Here is an 18,181-nt window from a genome sequence, read left to right as displayed (position 1 = left end):
AAAATTTTAGCCATTTTGGTGAGTGTGTTTAGGCTATCCTTTTAACAACAGTTTGGTGACAAATGGTAGAAAGACAGTACCTTAAAGGAGAACAGCAGGAGCAAGGAACTGTATTTTAGGATGGGGATAACTATAAGCTAAGGGAATGGAATCAGAAGCTTAAAGGAGACTGAAGATATACGAAAGAGGGTAACTGGTGAACTAATGCCAACTTAAGGCAGGCAAGAGCGAATGAGAACAGTTCTGCAGGTTGACCCTTTTTCCTGTGGGAAAGGAGGGAAGAAAGTAGGCATGACTGACAATGTAATTTCTTAGTGAGAAAAAAGGAAGGGGTCATGTGCTGAGTGTTGGGGCAAAAGACCAAGTTAGGAACCCAAAGAAAATGGTAGAGAGAGCTAATTAAAGTGGAGTCAAAGGAATGTTAAATCACAGTGAAGGACATCTTCGAAGTTTGGGAGATTCATATTAGGAAGTTATAATTTAGGATGCTGCCCACTCCTCAACAGGTACATTTATGTCTTCAGAAGAATTTCCTTTGGTAGGTCAGAGGGGTCACATGCTCTACCCGGTTAATGTGTTTCTAACAGTATGGTAAGTAGGATTTTTTTTTTCCCCGCTGTCCTAGAATTTCAACTAAGGTCCAAAGCAGGGGACTAAAGGTGCTAAGCATCTTACATTCTGAAGAGCTACCAACCTTTGGAGTCAGCTACCCTCCCTCAAGGGCTCACCGAGAGGAGACAGTTCAGGACAGGTCTTACCATCAAATCCCGGGCTCTGGCCTCTTCTCACCTTACCCCTATCCTCTCAATATAGGAAGAGATTGAGAGTTTTGTGAAAATACAGAATTTCAATTGTGAGGAAAGGCACTCTCTCTCCCCTAAAGACATGTAAGGGGCACTCCAAGAGAATGAGTTGTGAAGATGAGAGCCTGTTAGAAAGGGAGAGACTATCCCATCTCATTCCCCAACTGGATTATTCCTGAGTTCAGAGTCCATAGGCCCACTCTCCCAACTCCATACAGCTAGAGCGATGAGAGCTCTTGGAAGCAGTTCTGGGAGTCTAAAAAAATGAAGTTGAGTAGAGAAGGAGGGGCCATGGAGCCATGCAATGCGATATCTAACCTAAAGAAGGGGTCTATACCACAGATGGGGCTAAAGAAGGACACTGCTGCCCTTTGAGGGTTCTCAGCTCCATGGAGGCTAAGGGATTAGAAAGAATCAGAATGGACTAGAGAAAGACTTGTGTCATCTCCCCACTACTGACATTCTGGCAGTCAGCAGTACCAGATGAGTTAGAGTCCTAGGAGGAGGAGGGGAAGGAGGTATCTCAGAGGCAGGCCATGGTCCCCTCCCCTACTCAAAAACACTGGGACCAAAGCTCTAGAGCCTGTCTTGGGCAGGTGGAGGGTAGAAGGGAAAAGCCAAGCTTTAATTTTATTTGTAAATTTAAGTTTTAAAAATGAATGGGAATTTTATCTCAAAATAAAATGGGGAGGGGAGGAAATGGAACTAAGCTGTAAACACCAATATGACCAACATAAATGTCAAGAAGTTACGGAATTTGGCCAAAATGTTGTTAAAGGATCTGTTGTTCACTGGTAAAGTTAAAAGTAGTGATACAAAAAAATTATCTCATACTGGTTAGGAATGAGTCGATTTTAATTTTAGCTGTTAAAAAATAAGACTCCTCCTTTTGATCTCAGAGAAGTTAGAAAAGTCTAATAAAGCTGGGAAGACATGTAAAGAACGGTCTTTGGGGACCTCCCTGGTGGCACAGTGGTTAAGAATCTGCCTGCCAATGCAGGGGACATGGGTTCGATCCCCAGTTTGGGAAGATCCCACATGCCGTGGAGCAACTAAGCCTGTGTGCCACAACTACTGAGTCTGTGCTCTAGAGCCCGTGAGCCACAACTACTGAGCCTGTGTGCCACAACTACTGAGCCCATGCGCTGCAACTACTGAAGCTCGTGCACTCTAGGGCTCATGTGCTGCAACTACCGAGCTTGCATGCTGCAACTACTGAAGCCTGCACGCCTAGAGGCTGTGCTCTGCAACAAGAGAAGCCATGGCAATGAGAAGCCCGCACACTGCAAGGAAGAGTAGCCCTCACTCACTGCAACTAGAGAAAGCCCAGAAAGTCCCTGTGAAATATTCCTGGTTATTTGCTGACTAGAGCAAAGTTTCAATTTGGTGTCCCCCCAAAATATTGGTCCCTAAAGTTTCTGGTTAAATACATTGGAGAAACAGTCCTGTCTTGAAAATTCATAACAACCATTTGCATATCAATGGTATCCAAAAGTTCTATAGTAAAAAAACAATCTGTTTGACCAGCATTTCTAAAATTTATGTGAATAGAGAACCTTTTTTCCCCCTCCATTATATTAACTAAAAAGTCATAGCAGTAGGGTTCCTTGGGATACATGGAGAGAAACTTAAGGTTAAAATATGTACTCGAATGATAATAGATTTTATCTCAGAAGGTACTTTTAACTTTGTTTTGCTGACTGTTACCACCCACCATGAAAATGTACCACATTGACTGTAAACAGAAGCAGTTATAAGAACATATATAAATGAGTAGGACAATAATTTTAAAGCCCTAAGAGTGAAACTGGGGTTAGTGTATGTGGGACATATAAAGCTTTAAGATTCAGATATACAGTTAGGTTCATCTTCCTGAAATTTCTATTTTAATCAATGGCAAGTAAACTAAAATAGTTTTGGGCTACATTCTCTCAGGTATCCTGAGAATGTGGATTCACTCTCTGCTGCTGGAAAGTTTGAGAAGCTCTGAATTACAGCTTATGTTTTACTAAGTATAGCTAACAAATGAACAAAAAGATTTTCTGAAAAATAAGAAAAGACTTAGAATTATTTAACTGAAACTTAAAGCTGTAATTCTACAACTGAACTCTTTCACATGCTCAATATCTGCCAGTAAGTGTCAAAGTTTTCTATGAAGTATTATTATCAAAAAGAATATATCAAAGGAACAATCAGGTATTTTAGAGTTTTTTGAAGTTTTGCATTAAATTAAGGACATAGTTAGGGAGATGCCTTCTATTAAAACACTTATATTCTGGTACTTTCGTAGAAATAAGTCCCTCTCAAGGTGAGAAAGGGGATATGATTTAGTTACTGAAAGTTTCATTCTAATTTCACGTGGAAACAATCTGACGTGTAGAGAAGAATATTTCTTTCTCTCTTTTCTGAGATTTAAAAAATATGCCTAAGAACAGAAGTTCCTGAATAAAAACATTTCACCCAAAGTATAGGCTTACCTGTATTCCAGCATGGCTACAGAGGTAAAAATCAAACTCATATGGGTGTGTAATGTCTGTATCAACTGTTGTTCCAGCTGGGATATTGCCACTTCTTCCGACCTAGATTGTTTGGTCAAAGTTTAAACAAACAAGACAAAGGTAAAGAATGTGTCTGAAAGCACTTTTAAAAAGATATAAATACATAGGCTGATCCCATGTTTCACTATTTTCGGCTTGAAATATTACTTAAGCAGGCATTAAGAGCAGACCTTATTCTAGTCCTAGTTCCTATTCTTAAATGTTGCTGAAAGTGAAAGCTGATAACAAAGTTATTAGTTTCTACTGATGCTTAGCTGGTAGTTGATCGTAATACGGGTAGAAAACTTTAAAAATTTTTTAAAAAAAAGTTACGTTAAGTGCTCCAATTTATGATGTCTGTGCAGAGCAGGTACTCTTGAATGTGCAGTTTCATGAAAATTAGCATTTTTCTCAGAGAACCCTATATTTTTAGAGGGAAAGAATGCTGACCACAGCATCAACTAGAGTCACCATTTGTTAACCATTTATATGCCAGGTACTTTACATACCTTATTTCTAATCCTCATAATCCTGCAAGTTAGGTATTATTCCCATTTGTCTGGGGGGAATCTACAGCTCAGGAATACAAAATAACTCACCCAATAGTATACAATAAAGGGCAGAACTGAGAGTCAAACATGGAAATGACTGCAAAGGCCCTATTTCTTTTATTTTATATTAGCAGTTTCAACATCTTGTAAGAAAACAGACACCGTGATTTTCTCTGAGTAATACATGATGTAAATGAAAAAGTTCGAAACTCCTGATAATGAAAGTCTCCTAATAAAACACTTTAAATGCATATACATACTTACCTCTACCTCCTTATCCCTAACATATTTAAAATCATTAATTGTAAGTCGAGGTTTACAAGGCTAACAAATCAGAGACTCTTTTACTGACTCAGACATTATTTCTGCTGTGTGAGGGACTGTTACCAGGTGGTGGCTGGAGTTATATCTGTGTGGACCAAGCAGCTAGCTTCACCAAATCACAAAATAAAGAAAACAGTTCATAAACTACTAAGTTATGCCTATTCTTAACACACAAATCTCCTAATTAATATACATTTAAAAGTTTTATTCTATTTAGAGAGGCGGCAGAATGCCTGGGTTCATACCAGAGCTCCACCAGTTTCTAGTCATGAAATCTAGGGCACAGTATTTTCCTCTCTGTGCCTATTTCCTCATTTATAATTATCTCTCATCTATTATGATTAGTAGATTTAGAGCAAAGATGAAAGAGAAGCAAACAAATGAAGGAAAGGCACAATTAAACATCAATTGCAAGAAATCATTAAATCTAACTTAGGTTTTCCTGATCTAACTTTTGAAGAAACCTTCGGTTTTCTAGGTACAGAAATGTAATTTGGGGCACAGGTCTTTAACAACATGGAGGCCAAAGTAAAACTATCATTACTGCTATTAGAGATGTGGTATAGGACAGTGATTAAGAATACTCTGGAGCCAGATTGCCTATTTTGAGTCCTAGCTCTACCAATTTAACCTCCATGTGCCACAGTTTCCTACTGTGAAAAATGGGGATAATAATAAGTACCTCATAGTGTTGTTTGTGAGGGTTAAATGAGTTAAATTTATAAAAAATATCCAGAACAGTGCCTGCCATTATGCCCTCTTTTTCTCTATCACTACCACCATTACCACCACTCTACAACTAGGTAACCTCCACTGAGTGCTTAGCATGTGCCTAAGCACCGTTCTAAGTACACTACACATTTTAATTTAAAAAAAAAACCCTTTCAAAAACCCAAATAAGGCAAATATTAATATTATCCAAACCTTGCTCAGAAAGAAACCGGCACAGAGATGTTAAGTTACTTGCCCAAAGCTACATAACCAGTGTAATCAAAGACCAAATATGTACCAAAGACAAGACACACTCCTTTCTTTTTCAGTCTTTTCTATTGATCCTCTTTCCCAAGGGGACACTGACCCTTGTACTCCTCAGATTTCTCTGCTCTAAGGTTTACAGGATGGGGGCAGAGCACTGAAAATGAAAGTTAGTTTGCATGAATTTTCACTAATCACTCTAGAATGTCCCTAGCTTGTAAAATTAATTTTAATTTTTACAAGATATTTAAAAAATAGAACATACCTTTTTTCTTCTGAACATTTAAGGAAAATATGAATAAAAAGAACACTTTTAAAACTATGAGTTTCTTCACAACAACAAAAAAGTATAATGGGATTTTGAACATTTGGAGTGTTACTAGAAATTCTAGAAAGTTAAAAATTAACTTATTTTGATGCTCCTATACTCATAATCAATCTGCTTTGCTGTAACCTACTACTATATATCAGAAACTCTGCTGTTGGCAGAGAGCCTTTGTTAAGTGCTCTATGAACTATGTTAGATAACCTTTGCTTATAATAGTATTACAATAAATGTAAGATTACCCTTTCAGTCCTATCAGCACAAAATAATCGAGTGTGATGTCTCTTCTGAACTACAATGTAAGTTATTCCAGGTTGATAGTCTTTCTCCAAACTGATGCAGGCTTCTCGAATTGCTAGTAGTTCATAATATAATACCTAGAGAAGATGAAATGGAAAGATTTGATCTAGTCAGTTGTTCTCCTACACATACTTCAAAGTAAGACAATGATTTAGACTTAGAATTTCTTAAATTCATCACCTCACAGCTAATTACACTTCTCTATTCCATTTTAACTATTATCAGAGCATGGTCTTAGCGATCAAGGCTTACATATCCAGTAAATATTTTAAAAGGGAAAATCTAAGGAAGTATCAAAATTTGACTTTAGGAACTCTCAATTAAGGCTTCTAACTTCAGAACTAGACACCATATTATAAACACAGTATCTGATTTAACCACAGTATGATGAGAATCCCAGGCAACCAACCTGCCTAAACTGCCCCTCTGAAACACCATCCCGATAAAAGATGATACGAGTAGGTTTGAACCGAGTTGACTTATAAAACTGAATGAGAAGTTCTCGGACCATGGAGGCAAGGTCCTGGATGATCTCCTGTCGGGGTCTCTGAACTCTTACTGTAGCACAGTATCTGCTTGGGTGGGCATCCATACTACCTACAACCTAGGTTGAAAAAAGTAAAGAAAACATAGAAATTAAGGTATTCAAAACTATATGAATATGAATTTTACCATAAAAAAGTTGAAAAAAGAAGGAAAAGGATTTCATTTAAATTTGTATTTTATTATAACCATAACTATTTATCACAGTTCATTTTGAAAGTAATAAAAATAGATAATTCCAGTGAAGAACAAAATAAAAGACACAGTCTAGGGTCAAAAACTATTTTCCCATAAGTAGGCTGTACTTTATATTTAACAATTTGGTTCTAATTTACAGATGTTGCTGGTAAACCTAAATATTAGTAAGGATAGAAGGACAAAGAGATGTACATAGAGGAAGGAGATAAATAAAAAAGAAGGTCCATTCAAACTCTTAATTTCTCTTTATAGCTCTTACAGTTTAGCAAACTATCCCAGAAGCCATATTCAAGATGACTTTGGCATTACCTTAAGAACTCTTATGCTTCATAAATTTTAAATCTTGGTTTTGAGAGTAGCTATCTTAATTTTTTCTCTCTGTGTCTTAATACTGTTATGTGATTGGAGCAGACGGAACTCTGAAGCATGAACGTTTAAGTTCTCCTTGACTGTAGTCACTCATAGATCTACTGAAGCATGATCACTGGAACCAGAATATTTAAAAGTATTCACACATCACTGATCAGAGCCTGGACCAAGAACCAGCTGGTTATTCTACCTCCAGCTTCTCTTTCTTCCAGGGTAGTATCTACAATAAAGTCATGCTTCAAAAATGGACCTCTGCACCTCCATGTTCACTGCAGCATTATTTACACAGCCAAGACGTGGAAACAACCTAAGTGTCCATTGATGGATGAATGAATAAAGAAAATGTGGCACATACATACAATAGAGTATCATTTGGCCATAAAAAAGAATGAAATCTTGCCATTTGTGACAACATGAATGAACCCTGAGGGCATTATGTTAAGTGAAATAAGTCAGACGAATACCATATGATGCCACTTATATGTGGAATCTAAAAACAAAAAACAAACAAAAAATCCCAACTGAGTTCACAGATATAGAGAACAGACTGGTGGTTGCCAGAGGGGTGGGGTATGGGTGAAATGGCTCAAAAGGTACAAACTTCCAGATGTAAAATAAATAAGCCATGGGGATGTAACGTACAGCATGGTGACTATAGTTAATACTGTACTGCATATTTGAAAACTGCTAAGAGAGTAAATCTTAAAAGTTCTCAGCACTTGCAATTCAGGGGACGCCAGTTTGATCCCTGGTCAGGGAAATAAGATCCCAACATGCCTTGGGGCAACTAAGCCTAGGTGCCACAACTAGACAGCCCTCACGCTGCAACTACAGAGCCCACGCACTCTGAGCCCATGCGCCACCAGGAAAGATCCTGTGTGCCACAACTAAGACCCAGAGCAGCCAAAAAAAAAAAAAAAAAAGTTCTCCCCATAAGAAAAAACTTTTGTTAACTATGTATGGTGACAGATGTTAACTAGACTTATTGTAGTGATCATTTCACAATATATATGAATATCAAATTATGTTATACACCTGAAACTAAAATAATGTTATATGTCAATTATATATCAATTAAAACATAAATAAGTAAAACCACACTATTTCAAAAGAGTACCTAAATTCCTGTCAGTAATTTAAACATCTTATTAGAAACCAAGATATGGAAAATTCTTACATTTCTCTTCAGTCTTAGATCAGATTAGAAAATAACCAAGAGTTTTTTAAAAAGTGAGCTACAACTTGTCTACTTCTTTAGGTACATGGAATTGTATCTGCTTTTTAAAATCTTCTCTAAGTAAAAAAAAGAAAAAAAGGAACCTGACCATTTCTTTTCCACTGCTAAAAATAAATCCATACCCCCTCTGATGGCAAAAAAAGCCTTACAAAATCTTACAGGCCTCACAGTCTGCTATACTACATTCCAATTCCCTGCATTTGGAATTCCTCAACACACCAGATTTTTGCAATTTTAATTTACATCACTATCATGGTAGTATCTATTATACTATATGGCATTTATTACTTACATTGTTTCTCACACTAGTCTTTAAGTTCTTGGGAATAGAAGATATATAGCAAAAATAATCAAATTCTATTTACAAGACCTCTGATAATTATAAAAGAAAGTGAATATTTGGTAGAAATGGATTTAGCAAAAAAGGACAATGACAACCCAGAAGTCCAAAAGAATTTAAATGTGCTTAAACTTCCTTGGAAAACAACCCTAAAATAGCAAATCCAAAGTAAGTCTTTAGAAATTTTGTATTATTTTATCTTCTCTAGGAACATTTTAATGAATATCAGAGATTGCTCAATACTACCTCTAGGACACTTGAAATGTACACAATTTATGCACAACATTAAGAATACAAGGAGGGCTTCCCTGGTGGCGCAGTGGTTGAGAGTCCGCCTGCCGATGCAGGGGACACGGGTTCGTGCCCCGGTGTGGGAGGATCCCACATGCCGCGGAGCGGCTGGGCCCGTGAGCCATGGCCACTGAGCCTGCGCGTCCGGAGCCTGTTGCTCCGCAACGGGAGAGGCCACAACAGTGAGAGGCCCGCGTACCGCAAAAAAAAAAAAAAAAAAAAGAATACAAGGAAATATAATTTATTAATAGATAAAAGTCAATTTTCTTCATTAATGAAAAGAGGTTTGGAAAAATAAGTGAAAAATTTAATATTACTATCATTTTCAAGGAAAGATTAAGATTTATCAGATTTTTAAAAGTAAAGATTATAATGAATGATAGAAAAAATATATAAAAAGTCTTACAGTTTAATTTCTGAAATTTATTAAGTATGCCTAAAATATGTTGACATTTTCAAAATGTTGGCATTTGTTAAAATCAAGCAATTTTCTTTCTTTCTTTCTTTTTTTCAACATCTTTATTGGAGTATAATTGCTCTACAGTGGTGTGTCAAGCAATTTTCAAGTTGGGTAAAATATCATCTGGCTTTATGAAATTTATAAGAAATACACTTTTGAACTGACACAGAAAGGTTACAAATATAAAGGTGGGCAAAAGATAGAACAGGCAGATGTTAAAAGTAAGAGGAGCAGTAATAAAGAATTCAAGTGCAAAGTATAAAACTGGACAAAGATGAGATATTTTATACTGAAAAAATTGCAATCCAGCAAACTTATATGTAATGCATCTTTCTGTAACAAAGACACTACTGAAATATATAAACAAACTCTGAATTACAAAAAGTAACTGAAAATAAACAACCATGGAGAGGTCAAACAGACAAATTAAAGTAGGATACAGAAGAGTTGAGTAATATAATTAATAAACTTGATTTAATAGATATATACAGAACTTGCAGCCTCCAAACCAGAGAATAATCATTCTTTTCAAAAACCCAAAGAACATCTGAAAGTTGGCTCTGCATAGATCTACATATAGATATGTATCTTTATAAAACTTTATAAACATATTTTTTAAACTTTGTATTTATAAAAGTTGGTTTCAAAGAAAATGTAATTAAAATTCAAAAAGTTAAAACCAAAATGTTGATCTTTGTCTAAACTTTAGATAAGATAAACCTGTCTAAAGATACGCACAGCAGCAATAGAAGGCTTCTTCCCATCACCAGCTGGTGGATGAGTGACATCTGCTCCCAAAAAGATCACTGGTTGCTGGAACACAGAAGGTCTTAAACACAGTTTTAAAAAGAGTTAGATCATTTTTTTCATTATTCTTTTACCTATTTCACACAACTGCAAGTTGCTGGCATAGCACAGAGGAGGTCCATTAGAGACAACTTCATAGGCTTGAACTACTGACAGCTTTATTCTCTTAAATCATGAATCTCTAGTAAGAGAAGTATTCAGAGCAGTTTTCTGCCTTAAGCAGCGGTGCTGGTGGTTGAAAAGGTCAACTGCTGCTAGCATTCTTAATAGGCATAAAATGATAAACTTCTTCATATTAATCCACTGATTTGTATCAATAATTCTTTAACCTACTTACATTTTAAGCCAATGTAATCTCTCAAGGAGATAAAGAATCATTAAACCACATTGGAAGGGATTATGGGACTCTACTACTCCCCCGCCTCTGACCAAAAGTATAAAATTTGAGTAACATACATTTAATAGTCATAAAGTAGCTAGCAGTTCATTTTATTTTAAAACTGTATCCTTTAAGATTCAAATGACTCTTAGTTCTTGGAGTTGTTGATAAATTTCTATATTCATGTCATTTATGAATCTCATATTTAATAGGGATGGGAAATAGAGGCAGTATGGAAAAACAGGAAAAAAAGAGCTTCTGTGTCAACAAGATATTTAATTTTTTAGAGCCCTAGTTGCTTCAACTATTAAAAGGAAACCTGTTGTTCAATTCTCCAAATAACAGCCTCTTCCCCATCACCCTATTTCTAGATCATTACGTGTCATACTTCCTAAGAGCTCTTAGACATGATGGTGATATAACAGTAACATCTGTTGTCCCACTGACTCCACCAGGAGTTGATATGGCTTCCTTAATTGATTTACTTAATTGACATGCCCCCCCATCCAACTCCACCCAAAGCCCCTAAAGGAGGGAAGAAAGGCTTCCCTCACTTTCTAGGTGAGTGAGTTGCCTCATGACACCAGCTTGAAGATGACTACCAAACAATGAGAAAGTTCTTCAAGCTGGGCTCTCCAGTGAAAAATAAATAAAATTCTCAATACTTTCTAGCCAGGGACGAGGTACTTTGCATATTAAATGAAAATGGAGATGGGAGGGGATTTTTCATAAAAAAATCTTGTAAATTTTGCCAATCAAAACTCTTAAGTTTTTGCCAAAATGTCTACTTATCTCCCTTGGCAGGAATCATCAAAGCTGTCTCTTACACAGGTGTTAGATATGGCAATACAGAGAAAAATTAATATTTTATTAGGTGATTAGCTTATCTTACCTTTGATGAGGTACAAGAATATTATTGATCCCTCCAAGTTTAACATTTATCTTTAGGCACAGGTTTGAGAGAGTTTGAGGGGATGTTTTTATTACATTCTTGACTTGAACACACTGTGTAGCCATACCCAAAAGTGTATCTCCAACACGTTTCACCTCCGCTGTGGAACAAATACAAATACCTCTGGCTATAAAAAGGCAAATTTTACTGAAAATTAAGCTGCTATGTATGTTTCCCCTTGTGAAATACACCACTGTATTACAGGATACCAAAACTTATACCAATACTAAAACAATGCTATTAAAATTTAAAGTATACTGCCTTTATTTTTTTTTTTTTTTCCAGCCATGCTGTGCGGCTTGTGGGATTTTAATTCACCGACTGGGGACTGAACCTGAGCCCTCTGCAGTGAGAGCGCGGATCCTAACCACTGGACCGCCAGGGAATTCCCTATACTGCCTTATTTGATTATATAAATGTGCAGAGTTTTGAGGGCATTCAAGAGTGCAATTAGTGGGACTTCCCTGGTGGTCCAGTGGTTAAGAATACGCCTTCCAATGCAGGGACGCAGGTTCGATCCCTGGTGGAGGAACTAAGATCCCGTGCAGCAACTAATCCTGTGCGCCGCAACTACTGAGCCCATGTGCTCTGGAGCCTGCGTCTGCAGGCCACAACTGGAGAAGCCCTCACGCTGCAATGAAGACCAAGTGCACCAAAATTAAAAAAAAAAAAAAAAAGAGTGCAATTAGTAATATACTGTCTATCTTAAATGTTTTAACTTGATATCTAGCCAATTAAAATAAACCAGATCTTTTGAATGAACTGTTTCCAGCATTTGTGAAAACTGTGTTCTACAATATACAACTATAAAATATGAAAAATAATCCTAAAAAATAAAGTATACTTACTGCCTTGAAGATTAGCTTAAGTATTTAGTGATAATTTTTTCCAGTTTTCTTCATATATAAGGAAGCATACTTTTGTCTTCACGAAAATAGTATAACCACAATAACCGAAAAACCAGAGAAAAATATCATATATAAACCCTTATTAGTATTTAATTGTACTCTCTTCCATAAGGTTCTCATTTGCATTATTTTAATGCAGTTATAATCACAGTATACTTATAGCTTTCAATCTGATTCTCTAAACTTTAATTTAGAAATATAGAGGTATTACTGTATAAAGGTTTTTATCCTGTTCCTTTCCTTATCCTGTTTCCTGTTCCTCTCCCCCTCTCTGCCGTTGTAACTACCGTAAAGAGTTCGGTGTCCATAACTTCTTTTTTTTGCAGTACGCGGGCCTCTCACTGTTGTGGCCTCTCCCGTTGCGGAGCACAGGCCCTGGACGCGCAGGCTCAGCGGCCATTGCTCACGGGCCTAGCCGCTCCGCGGCATGTGGGATCTTCCCGGACCGGGGCACGAACCCGTGTCCCCTGCATCGGCAGGCGGACGCTCAACCACTGCGCCACCAGGGAAGCCCCATAACTTCTTATATATAACACATGGAAAACACTTTTAAACAAAAATTGAGAATATACTATACACTCTATTGTGTAACTTGTCATATTCACTTAATAATATAGTATGTTCTGAATGCCAATATATAGATGCCCTTATTATTTATAACAACAGCAGTTACTCTGTTTTTAAATGCCATAAGGTATCTAACCACTACTCATACACCGACATATTTTTAACTTTTTCCAGGTTTCCATTATTTCAAACAATGCTATGAATAACATCCTTGTATATTTAACTTTCATCTGGTTGTATAACTATAGCTTCAGGATAAATTTCTACAGGTAGAATCGAGGGATCAGAGATATATATACCTAACATTTTTATAGATACTGAAAATTTGCCCTCTAAAAAGGTTTATTAATTCATTCAACAAGTATTTAATGAGCCACCTAATACATGCTAATACTGTGCGAAGCTCTGGATATACAATGTTAAGTCAAGAGAGACATTGTTCTTGCCCTCACAGAGCTTACAGTCTAGTCAGAGAAATAGCCATTAATTAAATAACTTCAAAGTTAACATTGTAACTGTGAAACAACATAAAGGAGTGGTAACAAGGTGCTGTAAGATAATAAAAGTGAGAGAATTTGACCTTGTCAGGGAGGTCAGGCAAAGCTTCCCCAAGGAAGGGATGTCTGAACTAAAATTCAAAAGAATGTGTGTTTACTTGGTAAAGGGTGGAAGATGGATTATGAGAAGCAATACAGGTAGAAGGAAGAGGACAAACAAAGAGTTTCTGTGGGGAAAAACAAGCATAAAGTGAGCTGAATTCTGAAGAGGTAAGAAGTCATGGATTAGGGGCTTCCCTGGTGGCTCAGTGGTTAAGAATCCACCTGCCAATGCAGGGGACATGGCTTCAAACCCTGGTCTGGGAAGATCCCACATGCTGCGGAGCAACTAAGCCTGTGTGCCACAACTACTGAGCCTGAGCTCTAGAGCCCGTGAGCCACAACTACCGAGCCCTCATGCCAGAGCTACTGAAGCCTGCGCGCCTACGGCCCATGCTTCGCAACAAGAGAAGCCACCGCAATGAGAAGCTCGCGCATTGCAATAAAGAGGAGCCCCCACTCGCCACAACTAGAGAAAGCCTGTGTGCAGCAACGAAGACCCAACTCAGCCAAAAATAAAAAATAAATAAATTTATTTAAAAAAAAAGTCACGGATTAGAACATGCAAACCCTTGGAAGATAATCTTAAATATCAATTTTACCAATTGTTAAATGAAGAACTACTGAAGTGGGGGTGATAGGGAAGGGGATAAAATCAGATTTGTACTTAAAAATACCACTCTGGACATTAACTATAGCACCAACACACAAAAGATTAGAAGTCATCATTTCCATCTTCACAACAACAACAAAAAATCAATGACTGAAAATCAATGACTTGTCTTTGTCTTAGATCCATCAGAGAAAACTGCCACCCCCAAAACAGGTGAATACAGAGAATCACAGCCAAGATCAGCTTACTAGAAGCAGAAGCTGATGAAGCCATTAACTGCAGGAACAATTAAACACTGACTCCTGGGAATTCCCTGGTGGACTAGTGGTTAGAACTCCACACTCTCACCGCCAAGGGCCTGGGTTCAATCCCTGGTTGGGGAACTAAGATTCCACAAGCTGTGCAGTGTGGCCACCAACCAACCAACCAACCAGCAAAACAAAACAACATGTACCAAAAAACCACACACACTAACTCCTATAACTCAATAAGAAAAAACCCAAACAATCCAAATAAAAATGACCATAGGACTTGAACAGACATTTCTCCAAAGAAGATCTACAAATGTTCAGCAAACACATGAAAAGATGTTCCACATCACTAATCATTAGGAAAATGCAAATGAAAACCATAAAGAGATACAACTTCACACCCAATAGGATGGCTAAAATAAATAAGTAAGTATTGGCAAGAACGTGGAGAAACTGGAATCTTGTACACTGCTGATAGGAATGCAAAATGGTGCAGACTGTACAAAACAGTAAGGCAATTGCTCAAAAAACTAAAACAGAATTATATAATCCAGCAGTTTCACTTCTGGTAATATACCCAAGAAAAGTGAAAGGAAGGACTGGAACAGAGAGCTGTATACTCATGTTCAAAGCAGCATTATTCACAATACCCCAAAGGTGGAACTAATCCAAGTACCCACTGATAGATGAATAGATAAACAAAATGTGTATATACATACAATGGAATATTATTCAGCCTTAAAAAGGAAGAAAATTCTGATACATACTATAACATGGATAAACCTTAAGGACATTATGCTTAATGAGATAAACGGTCACAAAAGGACAAATACTATATGATTTATTCAGTCAAATTCATAGAGACAGAAAGTAGAATATAGGTTTCTAGGGGTTGAGGGAGGGGAGATGGGGAGTTAGTGCTGAGTTTCAGTTAGGGATGATGAAAAAGTTCTGGAGATGGATGGTGGTGCTGGTTGTACCACACTGAATGTACTTAATGTCACTGAACTGTATACTTGTTAAAATGGTAAATTTTTTGTTTTATATATTAGTATATTTTACAACAAAAAAGGGGAAGAAAATTCTGATACATACTACAACATAGATAAACCTTGAGGACATTACCCTAAGTGAAATAAGCCAGAAACAAAGGGATAAGTATTGTATGATTCCATTTATATAAGTTACTAGAATAGGTAAATTCATAGAGACAGAAAGTAGAATAGAGGCTACCAGGTGTTGGTGGGTAGGGGAATGGGGTGTTACTATTTAATGGGTACAGAGTTTCTGTTTGAGATGATGAAAAAGTTCTGGAAACGGACAGTAGTTATGGTTGCACAATGCTGTGAATGTACTTAATGCCAGTGAACTGTGTACTTTAAGGTGGTTAAAATGGTAAATTTTATGTTATGTATATTTTATCACACATATACACAAAAACTTGTTTAAAGTTTCCCTGGTGGCACAGTGGTTGAGAGTCCACCTGCCGATGCAGGGGACACGGGTTCGTGCCCCGGTCTGGGAAGATCCCACATGCCGCGGAGCGGCGGGGACAGTGAGCCATGGCTGCTGAGCCTACGCGTCCGGAGCCTGTGCTCCGCAACAGGAGAGGCCACAGCAGTGAGAGGCCTGTGTACCGCAAAAAAAAAAAAAAAAAAAAGTTAATTCAGGAACACTCCTATGAAAACAGTACCTCAGAAGGAATGAAAACTACAATCAAAATTTGGCACCTGGGACTTCCCTGGTGGTCCAGTGGTTAAGACTCTGCGCTTCCACTGCAAGGGGTTCGATTCCTGGTGGGGGAACTAAAAGCCCGCATGTCACGCAGCGCGGCCAAAAAAAAAAAAAAAGACACCAAGTGACTGATTTATAGAAGGCATGACCTACACCAACATGAGACAAATGTAGAGATCCCAAGGCTCTGGCAAAACAGGGCAGGACTACAGAAGAAACTGAAATACAGGCAGCAGCACTCAATAAACAAAAATTAAATTTAAAAAGTGGCAGATGATGAAAGAGTTTTTCTATGAAAAAAACAAATGGGATGACAGCTATAAAGGTGCTGTTTTTGAAAATAAGAATTCCAGAATGATTTAACACTTGAAACTATGTGAGTAGATAATTTGATTTATAAGTAAACATAAGCAAATAATTTTTTAAAAAGTGAAGGGGAAATATGACAAAAACTAAGGGAATCTGTTGACAGTAGACTTGCCTTGAAAGAAATGATAAAAGACATTTTTCAGAAAGAAGGAAAAGTATACAGGTTGGAAGTCCAGATCTATATATAAAAAAAAGGTCAGAGAAGGAATAAATAAAAGTAAAATAAAATCTTTTACTGTCTTATTCTTAACTGAACTAAGAGATACTGTTCAAAATAATAATAGCAACAATATATTGTGCGGTTACAACTTATGGATAGGTGAAATGAATGACAGAAATATTGTAAGGGGGAGGGAGGAATTGGGAATACTTTGTTATAAGGTATCTACACTATCTGTGAAGTGGTACAGAATTATGGAAAGCAAACTCAGATTAGTTGTAAATGTATACTGCAAACTCTAGGGAAACCATTAAAAGTAAAAAAAAAAAGTATAATTGATGTAAGAGAGAAAATGGAATAATATAAAATGCTCACTTAAAACCATAAAATGGAGGGGCTTCCCTGGTGGCGCAGTGGTTAAGAATCCCCCTGCCAATGCAGGGGACATGGGTTTGAGCCCTGGTCCAGGAAGATTCCACATGTCGCGGAGCAACAAAGCCTGTGCGCCACAACTGCTGGGCCTGCACTCTAGAGCCTGCAAGCCACAACTACTGAGCCCGTGTGCCACAACTACTGAAGCCTGTGCGCCTAGAGCCTGTGCTCCGCAACAAGAGAAGCCACCGCAATGAGAAGCCCGCGCACCGCAACAAAGAGTATCCCCGCTTGCCACAACTAGAGAACGCCCACGTGCAGCAACGAAGACCCAATGCAGCCAAAAATAGATAAATTTATTTTAAAAAAACCATAAAATGGAGAAAAAGAGGGGAAGATAAAATATAAGACCCAGGGACTTCCCTGGTGGCACAGTGGTTAAGACTCCACGCTCCCAATGCAGGGGGCCTGGGTTCGATCCCTGGTCAGGGAACTAGATCCCACTCGCATGCCGCAACTAAGAGTTCACATGCCACAACTAAGGAGCCTGCCTGCTGCAACTAAGACCCACCGCAACCAAAAAAAAAAAAGAAGACCCAAACTACATGTTGCCTACAAGAAACCGATTCTAAAATAAAGTGATACAGAAAGATATACCATGCTAACACCAAGAAAAAGAAAACTGAAGTTGCTGTATTTTTTCACACAAAGTAGATTTCAGAACTAGGAAGATTAACAGGGATAAAGAGGGGTATTACATAATAATAAAAGGGTCAATTCTTCAAGAAGACAGGACAATCTTTAACATGTATGCAGCTAAGAAAAGAATGCCAAAACAAGTGAGGCAAAAACTGATAGAATTGCAAGGAGAAACAAACAAATCCACTATTATAGTGGAGACTTCAATGTACTTTCATCAGTAATTGACAGATCCAGCAGGCAGAAGATAAGTATATATTCAATAGCTGACTTGAACAATACCATCAATCAACTGATTCTAAGAGTCATTTATAAAATACTTCATTCAAAACAGCAGAATACACATTCTTCTCAAGCTCACATGTAACATTCATTAAGGAAGACCACATTATGGTCCTAAAACACACTTTAACAAATTTGAAAGAAAAGAAATCATACAAAGTATGGTCCCAGACCACAGTGGAATTAAACTAGAAATCAATAATGGAAAGATAGCCAGGAAATCCCCAAATATCTATATA

General features: G+C 37.5%; 1 protein-coding gene across 6 annotated transcripts in view; it reads right to left on the bottom strand.

Moving 5' to 3' along the window:
* Positions 1 to 18,181, bottom strand: part of AGO3 (argonaute RISC catalytic component 3) — a 121,147-nt gene that overhangs the window by 15,454 nt on the left and 87,512 nt on the right. For all 6 annotated transcript variants that reach the window (XM_032650009.1, XM_032650025.1, XM_032650035.1 and 3 more), the window contains 5 exons: positions 11,332 to 11,491; positions 9,992 to 10,082; positions 6,225 to 6,419; positions 5,758 to 5,892; positions 3,281 to 3,382 (listed from right to left, as the gene is read on the bottom strand). In XM_032650009.1, the coding sequence (XP_032505900.1) occupies positions 3,281 to 3,382; positions 5,758 to 5,892; positions 6,225 to 6,419; positions 9,992 to 10,082; positions 11,332 to 11,491 (683 nt within the window). The remainder of the gene's footprint in view (positions 1 to 3,280; positions 3,383 to 5,757; positions 5,893 to 6,224; positions 6,420 to 9,991; positions 10,083 to 11,331; positions 11,492 to 18,181) is intronic.

This window comes from Phocoena sinus, chromosome 1 (assembly GCF_008692025.1).
Source record: "Phocoena sinus isolate mPhoSin1 chromosome 1, mPhoSin1.pri, whole genome shotgun sequence".
Lineage (NCBI taxonomy): Eukaryota > Metazoa > Chordata > Mammalia > Artiodactyla > Phocoenidae > Phocoena > Phocoena sinus.
Note: the sequence above shows the minus strand (reverse complement) of the source record. Positions and strands in the feature narration are given on the sequence as shown.